We start from the raw sequence: 18,008 nt of genomic DNA on the forward strand, positions 1-18,008 counted from the left end.
AGTGCATAAATCACATAATGTTGCTGTGAAAAGAATCCTTGGAAGCTATCAAAGGCAACCCACCCTTTTCCAGACAGGGAGACTGAGGCAGAGAACCAAAGCATTTGTTCAAGGAATCATAAGCTAATTAGGTGAGAAAGCTCTGATCAAACTCCACATTTTCCATGGCCCAGTTGGGCAGACAATATTCTAGCATTTAATCAGCTCCCAGCAAACCTTGAAAAAAATAAAAGTCAAACTGAACTTTGAGAATTTGGAGTCAATACCAGGTGGCTTTTTAAGCCCATCCTCCACGGACAACGTCTCATTGTGACCTCCTGCTATATGAAGCCATTTAACCTTCAAACCATCACCTAAATAGAGGAGCCAGGTCTGAATCAGAGGTGATAGTGTACTTTATTAACAAACAAAACAGTACCACACAGGCAAAATCGTATTTCAATGGCAACACATACACACATGTGTACTCCCACGTGTAGCACTGGGGCACGTTTCAGACAGAACATTACGTGCCAAGTTCACAAACTAAACACAGTTCACAATCGTTCGATATTTTGTCTTCAGGCTAATATAAGTCCTTATTTAACAGCTGTGACAAAAAGGTTAGCTTTTCAAATCTCATTCTCAACCTTACTATGGAGTGAGGCTGACTCAGCCTTCAGAACTGTGAAGCGGCTGACCTAACAGGGCCAGGTTCGATCAGCTGCTTAAACTGACTTGAGTATCTCTGGGTGGAAGAGAAGATCTATGGCGTCTTGGTGCTGGACCACCTCGTGTATGTTGGGAGTCCTCAGCTCCAATTTCATGCCTAGGCACACCTGGGCTGGCCTTTATTTTTGATAATCTGTAGCTTAATGGGGCTGATCTAATTAGGACGAATTAATTGGTTTGCTAAAAAGTTTGAGGAGAGGGTAAATCACATACTCTGGAGTCCTTCAACATTTGAGACTTAGATATGTTAACAAGCTGATGACTGTTATAACCATTGCCAGTTAAGTTGAAGTCAGCATTTCCCAAAAGGTGTGTCAGAACCGAGTTATTCAGTAAGCAAACAGAAACAACTGAAATAGATCAGGGATGTGATTTCTCAAAGCAGTTTGGTATAAAATGCAGCAAGTCCTTATGTATTGGAGCATATCCAAGACAATACCGTAACTCCCAAGTTAGCTAAAACACTTTTCAATTGCAAGGTAAAGAGTGGCAGAAAAATCCTGCTCTTTGCTTTGAGGATGTAATATTGGATTTACAATAAGGTTAATTATGTAATAAACTTGGGTTGGCTCCTCTGGCAATGTTTAATTCCCAGTCGATAAAAAATAGACAGCGGATTAGATTGCGTTATGGGGAGATAATGGAGATAAAAAGGATATGAAACGAAATACTGAATATGGGAGAAGGTAGAGGCAGCAGACTCACCAGCTATAAAACAACTGGGTGACATTTAGTACAGGGGCAAAGACAAGGGTATCACTATTAAAAATGTCATCATTCTACTATAAACGGTATACTCTGATAAAAGTATAAAATAATCCAGATGCAGAATGATTGACCTGATTAATTTTAAAAAAGGAATTTAATCTAGCTTATATAATAAATGTGTGGAAGTAGGTCCATCAAAATTTTAATTGATTTAAAAATTTTGGCACATAAAGAATAAGCTTCAGCTAGCTAGAAACTTCATTTAAAATGAAAGGCCTCATTCATCAATGATGCAGGATAAGGTATTACTGGGTATCTACCACCTGGGTAGCTGAGTCCACAGAATCTTCTCAACGGCTTTATTTGATCACATCTGTGTTGATTTTTCCCAGATATTTATATTAAAAAAAAGATACTTTATGGCTGAAACCTTTGGAAGGGGTTTTTAAAAATCTGACAGTCTTTTTTTTTTTGGCTGTACCTCAGGGCTTGCGGGATCTTAGTTCCCTGACCAGGGATCGAACCCAGGGCCCCCGGCAGTGAAAGCACCGAGTCCTAAGCACGGGACTGCCAGGGAACTCCCCTGACAGTTTTTAAAATGGGAGAGATAAGAGGTGAGCACTGTTCTGAGCCCACATTTCTCCTAAGACAGAGAACTTAGTCTTCATTTATAAAATCACTCAATTTCATGTCTTTTATAAATCTTAATAACTAAGGCAAGTGGGGTTATAGTAAGAGCCCTCATTTCCTTTCAGTATTTGATAGTCTTGAGAAATAACACTCTCAGCACCCCCTCGATGCTCTTAGCTGAGTGTCCCACGGAGCCCAAAGCATTTACTTTGAAAAAATTAGTGTTCAAAGCAGGCCCCCCCCCAAAAAAGAAAGAAAGAAATAACAATCAGAAATTTGTCATGTATTTCAGTACTTATTTGAGAGAAATTGGCATGATGGTATTTACTCAAAGGTAACCATGTTGAAGACATGTTTAAGTTAACAGATCTGCCTAATTTTACTACGGCTGTAGAAAAAAAAATATGCCACTAGGGGCCTTCAGAAGGCCAGGGTGTACCTGAAAAAAGGAAACTGCAGTTTCCCTGGAATTGGCAGAGAATGTTATGGACAACAAGCCAAGTCTAGCCACCTTCCAGGAGGACGAGAAGAAGCCTATTGCAGTCGGTCTCACGCAGAGCGAGTCAGGGAGGCCTCCTGGGGGACACTCTTGCCACTATCTGAGTCTGCTCACCTGGGGAGCTACAGACAAGTCACAGCAAGTCAATTTATGCATTCTACCTTGGTAAACACTGTCCTCTTTAAGAAGAAAAAGAGGACAAATACAAACAAACCAGCACGAAGCCTAGATGTCTAGAAACTTCACAGGAATTAGAAGTGGTCAGGAGATTCCTGAGGCAGCTGCCCACAAGATGTTGTCCCCTCACTGGTCTGAGGGCCTGAATCCTACCTCCACTGCTTTCCCTCTTCCAAAGTGGGAGCTGCTCACCTCAGGAAGCTGTGAGTCTCTGGGGTCTGGGCCTACACTTCACCCTTTGTTAAGGACTTCAAAGGACAGTCACAGGCTGGGCCTTAACCTACTCGGCCTCTACAGGGAGAAAGTTAAATGCTTCACTTCTGCGTTCATCAGACGTTTTGTGTTAAAGGGGAGAAAAACAGGACACAGAAATTGTTTCTTATGAGCATGTCAACTTTAACTTCTTGAAATTAAGAAATTGATCACAAGGTTATCTTCTACCAATCAATACGAGCTGGTCTATAGACAAATCACAAGATGGAGTTTGATCTTACGGAAATTAAGGAGGTGATACACTGAGATTAAACTGAGGGGTTAAATCAGTGCGCTTAAAAATGATCCGATGACACAGCCTTTCAATTTGTCAACATTTTGCTTTTGATGATGCTGGGAAAGAGTAAGCAGAAAGCATGAAGCTGAAACTTCAGCATCGGGTCAGCAGCCTGAATTTGCACGCCGCAAACCACAGGGCAGTTATCGATGTGGAAAATCCGACGATCTTCAGCAGGCCTGTCACGGAAGGCAGGTTCCTCTCCCAGAAGGTGTGGGTGATTTCTACAGCTGGAACATCCTGGATGAATGAACATAGATCTTTAGCAGAAAACTCTTACATGGACAAGGAGGGGCAAAACATATCTGTAAAATCAGTGCATGGATCTGCCCTGGAGAGTGGCATCTACAATGACATCAGAGGCTAGAAGATGAGAGATTTTTACGTGCAATTCCTGGTCTATGCAGACGGAGCTGCCAAACTTACCTCTGATTCAGGTTCTTGGACCCATATGTCTTTCTTTGCCACCTTCCCCAAAGCGTTCAAGACCTGAAAGAAAGTGGCCATGGTATTATGAAATGAGGTTCTGTAGCTTCGACAGATTCAAGGCCCTGCTGGCCACAGATGAGCCTCGTGCGTGGAGTGAGGGGCAGAGAAGTGGACATATAGACCATCAGTGGTAAGATCTGGAAAGACCAGATGCCAACTATGTTGCTGGACTCGGGAGGGAGGGTGACTAGGTTTCCTGTCTTACCTCTCTAGCTGCCCGTTCTCCGGCCTCTACTGCTCCTTCCATGTAACCGCTCCACTGTGTGGCCGTCTCCGTGCCAGCAAAGTAAATCCTGCCCACGGGCTGGCGGATCACCCTTCAAGGGAACAGAGAGGTCACACAGAGTTACCTGGGAAGGTGCTGAGGATCAATGAGCCAATCACTGCCCTCATCTACCCCGCAGAAGACAAGGAAACTCTCAGATTGTTTCCAAAACTCTCATGCAACTCAGCCAAAGGTGAAAGGTTCCTCCTTGTTTCCTGGGCCTGCACCGAAGGATCTGAACTTTCAAGCCAGAGACAATCAGGCCGTCAGTTCGTCAATCACTAAAGGTGATGATGACCTTTTTCTAGCCAGCCAGAATTAGAAATATAAGAATGTGCATTAAGATCACACTCAGATCTATGTGCTGCATGTTTCCTGTTTGCAGCCCGTTCTGCTACCTACAGTAAGGGGTAGGGGTGAGTTCTTCACGAGATCACATCTGACTGCAGACCCCAGCCATGCAGATACTCCCAGGGTGCCGGGAGGAACCATGGTGGTGAGTGGGAAGACAGGGAGAGAAACTGATTTCTAGCAAAGGAAAGACCCGAAGGATTATATGTCTATCTCCTTAAAAAACAACCTCTAGTGGGCTTCCCTGGTGGCGCAGTGGTTGAGAGTCTGCCTGCCAATGCAGGGGACACGGGTTCGTGCCCCGGTCCGGGAAGATCCCACATGCCGCGGAGCGGCTGGGCCCGTGGGCCATGGCCGCTGAGCCTGCGCGTCCGGAGCCTGTGCTCCGCAACGGGAGAGGCCACAGAAGTGAGAGGCCCGCGCACCACAAAAAAAAAAAAAAAAGAAAAAAAAAAGAACAACCTCTGGGAGTTTGGGGTTAGTAGATACAAACTATTACATATAGAATGGATGGACAACAAGGTCCTACTGTATAGCACAGGGAACAACAGTATATTCAATGTCCTGGGATAAATCATAATGGAAAAGAATATAAAAAAGAATGCATATAAGTGCATAACTGAGTCACTTTGCTATACAGCAGAAATTAACACAACACTGTAAATCAACTATACTTCAATTAAAAAAAAAAAAACTTCTGTACAGTTAGTTTCTATGGATCTATCTAGAGACTGCCTGAGAGTAGCAAAATGGGCCTTCTCTTATGAAGAGGTCCTAGTGAAGAGACTCACGGAGAGGTTGGGCTGAATGAGCAACCGTCACCTCCTACCTTGCCAGCTTTGACTCCTGCCACGTCTGCAGCCACTTTCATGAAATCTCCTAAACCGTTACCTCCGCCCCAAAGGCCTTCACCTCAACCCACTGTCACGCCTTTTTCCAACTCAGAAATCCTTAGCTTCAGCTATTCATGATCCTCATCCCATCTTCTAGACTCCAGAAGCACTCCAGTTCATCAATACAGTTATCCCTAACAAAGGCTATTCATTCTCAGCTTGAGATCTGACACAAATAGCCAATACTAACTGCCCTTTGGAAAAGGAATTGTAAAAAGCACCCAAGACCTAAGTAGATTTTCCCATGAATCATTTAATCTTTCATCAGATATTGATGACTTTCACTGAAATACTGCACAAGTCTAAAATGATTGATTCTGCCATAAACCTAAAATTGAACTAAAATCATTGCTTATTTAATAATTCAATCAAGAAAAAACAAACAAAAAGCTCATGTAAGGTAAGGGTTAACAAACCCTTCTTCCTTCTCTGTGGACACACGTGACCTTGAGTTAACCTTCTAGTTCTGTTCCTCTAGAAACCTGATGAAGGTATAATGCCATATACGTTGCCAGGCAGCACTGCCCGTGGTAAAAATGGCTCTCTTGCATCCCCACATTGGTAAATTGTATCTGGGATGGGAAACTGTCATGAATTGTAAAGATCTGGGAAGAGTCTATAACTTCGGGCTTTCTTGAGTGTGGTACATCTTGTAACTGGGCATGTCCCTTGCGGGGACCCTGGACACTGCCTATGAGGCTGTTATAAGAGACCATGGCTCCTGTGGCGCATGGGGCTTCTAAGCTAAGGTGAACTCTCCCATCTTGCACGCATGTCAACTCCCTGTGAGTGAGGATGCTTCCTCGTGAGGAGGAATGTCTGATGCTGCTCTGCCGGCAAGACATGTTTAGCCCATGTCCTTCTATGTAGACTGCTGTCCAGGAGCCTAGAGTAGCTGTGCGAGACTAAATGTTTAGTTGAGCTCGAGAAGGCCCCTTGGAGGACACTGCAGCTTGCAGAATTCTCACACGTAGCACCAACATCTGAAATCCTCACCAGTGCTCTACGATTATTTTATGTGCTGTCAGCTACTGTCCTAAGTACGGACATACTTCTTTTCCTATGGACATCCAGAAATATACAAACTATCTGGGACATTAGAAATAAGAATGCTGATTGCTATTTTTTTAAATTCCCATTGAGCTTTGCTTCTCTATTTCTAAGTTTGGCTCACGCCTTGTATCAACCGGTATAGCGTCTGGGTAGTACCTTCCGTACTGAGTCATGATACCCGGGGGGAAGTAGGCCGTGTAGCAGCCCCCGGAGTACTGCTCCTCACACCAGTTCTTCTCTTCATAGTGCACCGGCTGCAGTTAAATGGGGAGAAAATTTCAAAGGGAAGACAAAGCTGAAAGGCCACCAGTCAACAATAAAGGCTCTTATGTACTTTGCTTTAACAGAAAGTTTACATGAAAAAAAAAGCAGCACTGCTCCTGGGCTCTGCGACCACGTGTACTAGAATATTTAGTCGCCTTCTCACGGCCACCTCTTCCTGTCTCTCATTTACAGATTCAAGGCATGTGTATGTCTCCTTGTTAGAATCAGCACTGCTTAGGAATCTTGAGAGATGAATCTTCTCTACCTCCAGAAAGAGGGACTTTAAATGTGGGAAGTTAATAAAATATAAGGAAAGTATTCAAAGACGTTGGATAGCTACAGATGATTAAAATCCATGAGGATGAAGATTTTAAGTGTTCTTAAATAAAATTATAGTCTGTACCAAAAAAAAAGCAGCACCGTTTTTCTAATTTAAGGGGAAACACGACAGTACCAAGTAATGGCCTTTTGTGAGGTACCAACTGACAAAACGTGTATACTTTGACTTTCTCAACCTCTTGCCCAGGAGAGACGTGAAGTATTCCAATATCTGGAAGACAGGGCATCTCCATGCAGATTCTGAAGTCTTTAGGACCCCATGAACAATCAGGTTCTGGAAAGGTCTGCTCCAATCTCCGCATTCTCTAAATAACAGACTTTACTTCCCCATCTACCAAGGCATTACTGCCGGAAAAAAAGGGTGGGAGGGAGAAGGTAGAAGAAAAGCACAGTGTCTAAGAAAAAGGCTTTTTTCAGAACCCCTTCTCTCAGCTGGAAACGTGAATGATGGGAATCCTGCTAAAAAGGGAACAATTAAAGATGAAAAATGTTTCCCAAGGGACATGAGAGAACCTTCTCTGATTTCCCTAACACATTCTGCAAGTTTATTCTTTGAACAGTTCAGAGATAATCCCCTGAAAGAGCCCCCAGCTATCTGGTAGGGCCTTTAAAAAGAATTTCCTTCTCATAATTGCTTTCAGTGGTGGATTGAAAGCACTGAAATTTCTAAATGAAGTGTGAATAGAGTCTTCAGATAGAAAAACAAATTAGTATGACTTTGACCTGGGCAGAGAGTCCAGATTCAGTCTATCTTATCAAGCATATACAAATGACGATACAGCTGGGATTTTATTTTGCAGCAGTCATTTGACATTGACAAGAGGGCAGGGCCTCTGTTCTGGGAACTGATCTCAATCACCCTGGAGATAATACCTGTAGCTCCCGCCTCTCATTACAACTGGCTGCCAGTTATCCAGTGAACATTTAAACAGCCCAGGAAACTGCTGCATCAGAAATTGCATGCACTGACAGCAGCTTTTAATGGTGTTTTGTGATTGCTAAAGTTAAACCTCCAGTAAGCATATTCCTTCTCTTCATAACACTGTCAGGAAACCAGAATCCGCTTTGCTTTACCACTTAGAGCAAACAGAGCAGAACCTGCTAGGGATTAAAGCTGGGGATTTCTTACTTGTAAAGCTTCTTGGGATCCTAGCACTTTGGCGTACAGCTCACAGATTTTCCTCTTCCTATAAAAAAGAACCAAAAAATGTTAAGGAAGTAATGACTGATGAGTACAGAATAAACACAATGAGTTCCAGGGCTCTTGCCAATGAACTAGATTTATTAAGGGAAAAATGAAAATCAATGGCCTTCTTTATGAACAGTTCCATAAATCTCTGCACTCAGATTAACTCTTTTCCTGAATACAGTCATGTGCTTTGAAGATGCAACAGAATTCTTCTTCTCTTTTACATTTTTGCCTCTTTCACTACCTAATACCATATCTATTCAGTTAAAATGGGGAAAATGAGATGAAATTCAGTTTTAGGAGTTGATTCTAAGTCACTTTTCTGGAATATGTAAAATTCTAAAATAATCTCTTTTACAAGTCTATAGTAAGTATGATGGTGTCTTTTAACTATCCTATATTTATGTTTGAAAGATCTATGAACATATAAAGCTCATTTAATCTTTTTTTTTTTTTGTGGCACTGCATGGCACGTGGGATCTTAGTTCCCCAACCAGGGATCGAACTGCACTCCCTGCCGTGGAAGTGCAGAGTCTTAACCACTGGACTGCCAGGGAAGTCCCCATTTAATCTTTTTTTTTTTTTTTTTTTTTTTTTTTGTGGTACGTGGGTCTCTCACTGTTATGGCCTCTCCCGTTGCCGAGCACAGGCTCCGGACGCGCAGGCCCAGCGGCCATGGCTCACGGGCCTAGCTGCTCCGCAGCATGTGGGATCTTCCCGGACCAGGGCACGAACCTGTGTCCCCTGCATCGGCAGGCAGACTCTCAACCACTGTGCCACCAGGGAAGCCCCCAATAAAACTTTTTAAAATAGTGCTCCAAAATATTTTTTACAGGCTAATAAGCAACTGTAAAAAAAATATGGCAAAGGGTTTAATTCAAATCTGTAAGACAAGCATTAGAAGCTAAAGAGACAAAAGGCAAAACAATGTTGAGCTGGGAAGAAAGGGGGGAAGGGAAGGTTATAGTTATTAGTAATAAACAGATTTTAAAAGATGCCAATTTTGGAATTCCCTGGAGGTCCAGTGGTTAGGACTCTGCACTTTCACTGCAGGGGGCCCGGGTTTGATCCCTGGTCGGGGAACTAAGATCCCGCAAGCCGTGCAGCACATCCAAAAAAAAAGATGCCAATTTAATGTTGCCAAGTTATATTAGAAAATATTTTTTAAATGTGTCCCCAATCTCTCTGAATAATGTGAGACAAAATGTAACTTTATAAATTTATCCAAATGCTCACACTTACACCATTTATACAGCTCCTTCAAGGAGCTGTTCATACTACAGATCAATAATGATAAAGGAAAGGCAGAACTGGAAGAAGTCTCAAGACTACTGTCCACCTGACTGTCTCTCTCTGTCTAATCCAAGCCCCTCATTTCAGACATGAGGAGGCTGAGGCTCAGTGCACGGAAGAGACTGGCTCAACATCACTCAGCTAATTAATGGCAGGTCGAGGGTCTACTCTCCTGAGCATCCCTCCTATAGTAAGTGCTCAATAAAAACTTACTGAATCAAAATCCATCCTCAGCCAAGTATGGTACCATCTTTCCTATGCTACGATAAGATAGGTGACTGATTCTTACCTACTTCACATGAGTGTTATAAGAAATAATTCTGACATTTTGAGTCAATTAGAAAACAAAAGTATTGACAATCATTATTCTGAAAAACTTAATAATGCTTCACTTATTTTCAGTATATAAAAAATAATAAAATCTTTGTTAAAAGAGTGAACCTTAAAATCTAATCAACCTACTTCGTAGGCAATTTTTCATTCATGAACAATAAACTAGTAATAATAGAAATATAAGTCATTATTTACTATACTTCACATTATTAAATGAGTCAAGGATTAGCTCATACAAACACATCAGGAAATTATCTTCTCCATCCCTTCCTCCCATTAATATAAAAATTGTTTAGAAAAGTTATATAAGATAAGGATGTTGGAGCAATGCACTGATTGATTAGCTGGACTCTAAAGATAACACAACATACTTTACTATTTTTTTAAAATTAATTAATTAATTATTGGCTGCGTTGGGTCTTCATTGCTGCGCGAGGGCTTTCTCTAGTCGCAGCGAGCAGGGGCTACTCTTCGTTGCAGTGCACGGGCTTCCCACTGCGGTGGCTTCTCTTGTTGCACAGCACAGGCTCCAGGCGCACGGGCTTCAGTAGTTGCAGCACGCGGGCTCAGTAGCTGTGACTTGTGGGCTCTAGAGCGCAGGCTCAGTAGTTGTGGCGCACGGGCTTAGCTGCTCCGCGGCGTGTGGGATCTTCCCAGACCAGGGCTTGAACCCGTGTCCCCTGCATTGGCAGGCAGATTCTTAACCACTGCGCCACCAGGGAAGTCCCAACAGAGCATACTTTAAATGATGGCCAAAAGAGGTCATTGTGCAAGTTGAATTTACCCACTGGTTTCTAAATCTGGCTGCTCATCATAATCACTCAAAAAGCTTGTTAAAAAATACAAGTACTCGGGCCCCACCCCTAACCTACCAAATCATGATCTACCAGCCTCAGAAAAATTTTCCAAACATTCTTTGGGAAATGTTGATGCAGTTGGTCCTGAGAACCATTACTTTAGTCAATGACATTCGGAGTTTTAAGGGTTTTTGCCTTATAAAAATTTTGAGAAGTTTAGCCACTATGTGGAATCATAACCAAATGTCTACATCCAGGCTGGTATTTATTTTACTATTAATAAGGAGGGAATGCAGGAAATCCAAAAGAAAATGTCAAGCTTAGTGTGACGTAATGAAAAAAAGCACACATTCGATGCTATTTTTGACTTTGTCAGAAGCTAGCGGTGGAGCCTTGAACAAATCATTCCCCATCACTGGACCCCCAAATTCTTCCTCTATTGAGTGAGTAGGCGAACAACAAAAGGGTTCCCCCTTCCTGACATCAAATCTCACAGCTGCTCAAATAAACAAATCCGTGTGCAAACGTGGGAACTTCTGCGGCCTTTCTCTGACTTGCAAAGTCATCAAAGTAGCTCTCAAAGCAAGGGCTGCTAGTGGATTTGCTGCTTAATTTTTAAATCAAATGCAGAGAGAAGTATACATTTGCCTGCGTATTGGCTTTCTTCAAAAGCTAACAAAGGATTTAGGGTTACCCTAAAGAAGGGAAGCCCAGAAATGTCCAGAGGCAGCCCCCCAACAGCCTAATGAGTGTTTCCAGGTAAGAGTTCCAGGTAAGATTTTACTTGAACAAAGGATTCCAGTGCGAAACAAAGCAAAACGAATACAACAAAACAGAAAGAGAGAAAGGGAGAAAAAAAGAAAAAAGCCATTGTCCCAAAATAATTGTTTTCTACTGGGAAGCTCTTGGGAGAAGGGAACATCAGAGCTGTACCCCAGATAATCAAAGGAGCATACTTTTATGTATACAAGTTGGAATAGGTTGGAAGACCTATGTATAGATTTGCTTTTCAGAAAAAGTACATGTCAGAGAAACTTGGAGAAAGACTAATGGTCTGGCAAGGTGATTGGGACTTGTCCTTTTAAGCTTTATTCACAGCTAACTTTTTAAAATGATTTTTCTCCATCCATTTACTGGGAAAGCCTACCTCTCAACCACTGTAAAATGAACACAAAGATGTGACACTAAATTGATACAGGCATATGGGCAAGGACTGAGTCAAGGGGGCGTAGTGAAATACAAAAAGGTTGATTTGTTGAGATTTTGAGATTAATGAATTATTGCATTTTTCGTAATGCTGTTATCCTGTTGTTAGTGCAACAAGCACAATATAAAGCTAACCTTTTATACGTTTCAGGTGTAAATACTTACCTTAGTTCTTTATGGACTTTAGCAAGGCGGTCAGCTTTTCGAGCAAGGATGAAGCTGGAGAGAGAGGTTACATTTGAACGATTAGGTGACAGTGGTTTATCTTAAGAGTTGTCTCTTTAAAGTGTTCTTGCCTCCACCTACTCAGCATTAATAAACTCTCCCACACCCTCCCATTATTTCCCTCTACTAGAGCAAATGCCAGACTGTCTTCATCTGCCTCTCTGTCCTCCCTGCTAGGCTGTGGGATCCTAAACAACAGGTCACCTCCTACTCAATATTTTACCCCCAAAGTTTAGCACAGTCCTTGGCATACAGTAGGAAATGAACTGTCAGATGAATTAATGTTGCTTTAAATGATTATCCTGGTAATGACTGTTGCTGTCTGCCAAGTACTTGATAAAAGCTGGAAAAACAAATATCAATAAGTGCTTGTTGGGAATTCCCTGGCGGTCCAGTGGTGAGGACTCTGTGCCTCCACTGCAGGGGGCACGGGTTCGATCCTTGGTCGGGGAGCAATGAGATCCCGTATGCCACGAGGCGTGGCCAAAAAAAAAAAAGTGCCTGTAGTGGCTGCCATGGTGGGCCACCCAGATCCCTCTTCAGGACCAAATGCTCATTACCCTCAGCTCACAACCAAACCCCTCCCTAGCAATTGCACTCTGTAGCAGAGAACTGCCTGGTGCAAGGTCCCATTCCTTCCCAGAATGACTGGCTCCGGAGTGTGGTGGGTACCAAAGCCCACCCCCTCGTCTCAGTGCAGACACCTCTGGAGGGCCATCCCCGCTCCAGAGTTTCCCAAGGGATGGCTTTGGCCTCTGTTGGGGCAACACCGGAGCCCAGCCTCTCCCTCTGCTCAATCCTGATTCCTTCCCTTCCCCCCAGGTAGCGGTCCCCATAGCAGTTCCTGAAGAACCTCCTGCACCCAAATCTCCATCTCGGAGTTGGCTTCCTGGAAAACTGGCCTAGCATAGTCCTCAAATTCAGTGGCTCAGTAAAACTCAGTTATAATCTCTCTGCTTCCCTTTAATCAAATAGATTCTATTTATTATACTGATATTACTAATTGCATGTATATTTTAAAGAATTGAATTGTGACAAGAAATCCTTAGTTATGCTATTATTAGAAAGCTTTCAAAAAATCCAAATGAGCTAAAGGACAATGAAATTATTTCTCCATTTAAAAAAAGTTTTAAAATTGTATTTTTTTGTTCTAGACCGAAAAGACAAGTAGATCAAGACTGAAAATGTGAGGGCTGAAAACAGGCATTTCATCCTCTCCCTCAAGCCCCCCTCCCAATTAAACTGTTCTTCAATTTGATTGGCAATTCCTTTAGAGTTGTTATTCGAGATCATTCTGCGAAGCAAAGATACAAAGCTGTGGACTGTTTAAGAAATTTGAACCATTGAACTTCTGGGGACATAGTCATGATTTTGGTTGATTTAACTAACACTTTATGTTGTGGCTTGCTGGTAATGATTTTAGTTAAATTTTAGGTTTCTGCAAGAATCAATCATTTTAGACTTATGCAGTATTTCAGTGAAAATCACCAACATCTGATAAAAGATTAAATGATTTATCTGAAAACCCTTTTAGATCTTGGGTGCTTTTTACAATTCCCTTTTCTAGTGGGAAGCAGCTGCATAGCACAGGGAGATCAGCTCAGTGCTTTGTGACCACCTAGAGGGGTGGGATAGGGAGGGTGGGAGGGAGGGAGACACAAGAGGGAAGAGATATGGGAAAATATGTATATGTATAACTGATTCACATTGTTATAAAGCAGAAACTAACACACCATTGTAAAGCAATTATACCCCAATAAAGATGTTAAAAAAAAATAAAGGGCAGTTAGGTTTGGCTATATCTGTCAAATCTCAAGTCATGAATGAAATAACCTCTTTGATCTAATTGTAACAACGGACAACTATCATTGAACTTCCTTTGGTGTTTTATTGGAGAAATTAAACAGCCTGGCTTTGGGTTGGGAACATTTCACAGCTCTAAAGTACAAGGTCCTTTCTAGTTTCCAAAAGGCACTAGTTATCACAAACAGTGCTGGGCAATTATACCACTCCTTGTCTTCAAGGCTTTCATTGCCTAGAGCAAAGAGCAGGGTAGAGGCAATATAGCTTCAAGGCAAGAACAGGGTGGAAGCGATTGTCCAGATAAAACAGATCAGAGTATCACTTTCTAGGAGCTGCCTAAATAAGTCCATTACCATCTAGAAGGCTTCTGCAATACGTGTCCTTGTTAAAAAACGTAAAGAAATGCCGGAAGAGCAGATGCCGCAATATTTAATACCCAGGGCAAGAAGAACATCAATATTCTTTCATCTATAGTTGGATTGATCTTGACCGACAAGTCTCCTGAAACCTCTACCTCAACCTCCTGCATTTCTTTGGCACATAGAAGGCGACGGCAAACTGCCCAAACAATCTATGTATTTTCTTGCCCAGGGGGGTCAGAGATGAACAGGGTGCAACGTTCCTATAGTCTTTACATTGTGAGCACCTGCCCTTACCAGGGAGGCTGGTGCCATTTCTTATATTTTACAGCCAGAGAAGTGGTTATAAAATGTCTTGTTGGCAGTCCAGTAGCATAGCCTTTTTCTAAGTCCCTAGGGTCATGGGTCTGCTCCTTTTGATTTTGTAATTTCCCTTCGGTGATGCAATGCACATGAGCTCAACTCTCCTCGGGGTGAAGGGGAAAACCACTGGTTTCTAAAGTCACTGACTGCTATAGAAGCTGTGCTCTTTTATTGCAATGTGGTAGAATAAATAGCCCTTTTGTTTGTATTGCTTTGAGGAGGACTAAAAGACATGGCAACTGGGAGGCTACGGCACTCCTTAGAAATCTCTTTGTGGGAGCTCCGATTCCCTCTCTGGACCCCTAGTCTCCAGAGGGCAGAGCAGCTGTGTGAGGGGATGGTAGGAGAGAAAAAGAGCGCTCCTCTTCCAGACACAGAACCTTGCCCTGGACCATCCCTGGTGAAGTAGCCATAGAGTGACCTACTGGAAAAAGTGCCCTACGCTCAAGGCCTGGTTCTCCTTTGAACTGCACTTCCTCATTAGTCATCCATCTTATCTCCCAGGGTAATAATTAACATATTTTTCTTCACTTTCTTTTTTTTTTTTCTTTGGGCTGTGCCACACAGCTTGTGGGATCTTAGTTCCTCGACCAGGTATCGAATCCGGGCCCTCGGCGGCAAAAGCGCGGAGTCCTAACCACTGGACCACCAGGGAATTCCAACAATTAACATATTGATACTTGCTAGGTAGTGATGTCTAGAATGGAGAAAGGAATAAAGCCCAGAAAACATAACTTTGGAAGGTTTTACAGGATAAAACAGTTCTCATTCCAGAATGGTTGTCAACATCCTGTAGGCAAGGTGGTCTACCATCCCGCCTGTCTAGCTGCGTTTTTTTCTCTGTCCTCCACGTGTAAGTTTATGGGGGAAAGAAACATATGGGCACAAGTTCAAAGTGGTGTTAATTTTAGTAAAGTTTCTCAGTGTTCTTGTGCCACATACTCTAATATTTTCATACATGGAAACATGACATAAATTGTCTGTAGGGTTATTTAGCATTGCTTGAGCTCTAGTGCAAAACAACATGTTCTGCCAGCACACACACCGATACATCAACAGAGCTTGAAAAATGCAGAACACCCAGCTCTAACTTACCCCATGATGGCGGGCAGCGATCCATCTGGCTTGGTGTCATCCAGGGTTATTGAAATCGGAGCTTCCTCGTCTTCGATGATCATACAGCCACAGTAATCTTAACCAGAAGAAAATCAATAGCAGACTGAGTAACCCCACCAGAGATTTAAGAGGGATATATATATATATATATATATAACTCTTTTGCTAAGAGGAAGGCAAATCTTAAACTATTGGTCTTTGCCCCAACTCTAGAAGTTATTTACTATTAAATACGCACATTGACTATACAAGGATGTTTGGTTGGTCACCCAGACACATTAGAAAATGACCCATCTCGGTGACCTTTACATAAAGGTCAGGTATGATCAGTGCATGAGTAAAATGAAGATGGCCCTGGAGTCCTGGAATACGTGGGAAAGAGGGGGGTGTGTTAGAGGGAATCACCCCTGTGAAACCATGGAAGAAGTGGCAGGAAGGAATCCTTTGAGTGTGAGCTGAAGGCTTAGCAACAACAGACACCATATCTGCCCTGACTCTGCCTCATTTTATCCTCACAACACCCCAACAGCAGGTCTCATTACCATTTTACACAGAGGCTGAGGCTGAGAGAGGTGAAGTGTCATTTGAGGCCTCACAGCTAGTAAGCAAGTGGAGCCCAGGGATGTGTAACTTCAAAGGAGTGCTGTTTCCATGGTGCTCCTTTGTCTCTGCTCGTGAAGAGTAAGTGGTGAGACATATGCCAGGGGTCTGGGCAATGTGGTCCCGTGACCAGAGGGACCTCTTCCTTCCCCCCACTGCCAGCAAGTGCTCTTGGGGTCATTTTGTGTTGCCCGGGGCTCTGAGGAGTGGACAGACTGAGATTTCTGATCCTTTCTCTACCAGCTGGAAACACTTATCTTTTTTTCTGTTCAGTGTGTAGCATAAAATGTTCCTAAAAGAGCATGGTCTTTGCTTAATACAATTTAGACATGAATAAGTGCAACCTACCCTTTTTCTTCCAAAAGGCCTCCTTGTAATACATCATGCACTTAATGATAGCCCCCATTGGGAGACGCTGAATTAACTGGTTTCTCTCTGAAGGAAGCTCTGGTCTGAAGTGTATCTTGGCAGTCAAAGTTGGAGGGACGGCACTAATTACGTATCGGCACTAAAACACACAGACGCAAGATACCATCTCAAACCTGAGTCGCAGTCTTTGCGGGGAGCGTGAAACATCACATTTACCATTTCAAATGACAGTAAGCGGTAACAATGTACAGTATGAGGCCACTGTGAGGCAACAAAACAGAATAAGGCAGTCGACCAAGTCTGGTAATTTGGAAGACCGAGTCAGAAATACGCCAGCATTAATTACGCCACTGCTTGGATTATATTTAGTTAGAAGCTACAGAAGACAGGAGACCTATTTAATATAAGTTTCTCTTTTTTTTCGGCCTTGATGTGCGGCATGCAGGATCTTAGTTCCCCCACCAGGGATCGAACCTGTGCCCCCTGCTGTGCAAGCGGGGAGTCCTAACTAATGGACCACCAGTGAAGTCCCATAATATACGCTCTTTTTTGACGAAACTGAATTACCTCATAAAGTTGATGATTCAATGTCTCTATCATGATGTTGTCACCTGACTGGTCAACATAGGTGACAGGACACCTCAGTTTCACTCTGTCCCCGAGGAGGTGCATTATCCGCTCGCTTACTTGACCAGATCCACCTACAAACTTCCGTTCCTACAGGAGAAGGCAGGCAGGAAAGGAAATGTTATAAAAGCCCAAGGAAGGAAGAGCATATTTACCACTGATCAGAAACCTCCAGAAAGTCACAGGCCATACCTCCACCCTCTGCACCCTTAACTATTGGAAGAACTCATTAGGACAGAGGCAGTCTACCAAGATACCTCAATCATCATGCTCTACACAGCGTCTGGTGACGAAAAGCTGTTACCAGCTTATAAAATCACAGAATGGTGGGGGAGGGATAAATTGGGAGATAGGGATTGACACATACACACTACTATATATAAAATAGATAACTAATAAGGGCCTACTGTATAGCACAGGGAACTCTACTCAATACTCTGTAATGGCCTATGTGGGAAAAGAACCTATAAAAGAGTGGACATATGCATATGTATAACTGATTCACTTTGCTGTACACGTGAAACTAACACAACATTGCAAGTCAACTATACCCCAATAAAAATTTAAAATAAAATCACAGAATCAGAAGGAAGGTTCCCCTATACCACTGGCACCTTGACCAAATGCAAATAACAGCAAGTGCGTGGGCTTCAAGTGCCCAAGAGTGCAGTGCATGGAGGGAACCCTGGGACAGGGAGGATGCTGCACTTCTCCCAGGGGATGCGGTTTCTTTTTTTTTTTTGATATTTTAAATAATTTAATAGTGAAAAAGTAAAATATATAAACCACTTATATGGTA

The 18,008-nt window shown here is 42.7% G+C and overlaps 1 protein-coding gene across 1 annotated transcript in view; it reads right to left on the minus strand.

Annotated features, from left to right (window-relative positions):
• Nucleotides 1-377: 377 nt before the first annotated feature.
• MAOA (monoamine oxidase A) overlaps nucleotides 378-18,008 on the minus strand; it is a 74,565-nt gene continuing 56,934 nt past the window's right edge. Inside the window, exons 7-15 of the mRNA XM_030834970.3 lie at nucleotides 17,150-17,299; nucleotides 16,562-16,721; nucleotides 15,593-15,689; nucleotides 11,913-11,966; nucleotides 8,059-8,116; nucleotides 6,483-6,580; nucleotides 3,970-4,081; nucleotides 3,702-3,764; nucleotides 378-3,515 (exon numbers count right to left, since the gene is read on the minus strand). Coding sequence (XP_030690830.1) covers nucleotides 3,369-3,515; nucleotides 3,702-3,764; nucleotides 3,970-4,081; nucleotides 6,483-6,580; nucleotides 8,059-8,116; nucleotides 11,913-11,966; nucleotides 15,593-15,689; nucleotides 16,562-16,721; nucleotides 17,150-17,299 — 939 coding nt within the window. The 3' untranslated portion in view covers nucleotides 378-3,368. The remainder of the gene's footprint in view (nucleotides 3,516-3,701; nucleotides 3,765-3,969; nucleotides 4,082-6,482; nucleotides 6,581-8,058; nucleotides 8,117-11,912; nucleotides 11,967-15,592; nucleotides 15,690-16,561; nucleotides 16,722-17,149; nucleotides 17,300-18,008) is intronic.

Source organism: Globicephala melas, chromosome X (genome assembly GCF_963455315.2).
Source record: "Globicephala melas chromosome X, mGloMel1.2, whole genome shotgun sequence".
NCBI lineage: Eukaryota > Metazoa > Chordata > Mammalia > Artiodactyla > Delphinidae > Globicephala > Globicephala melas.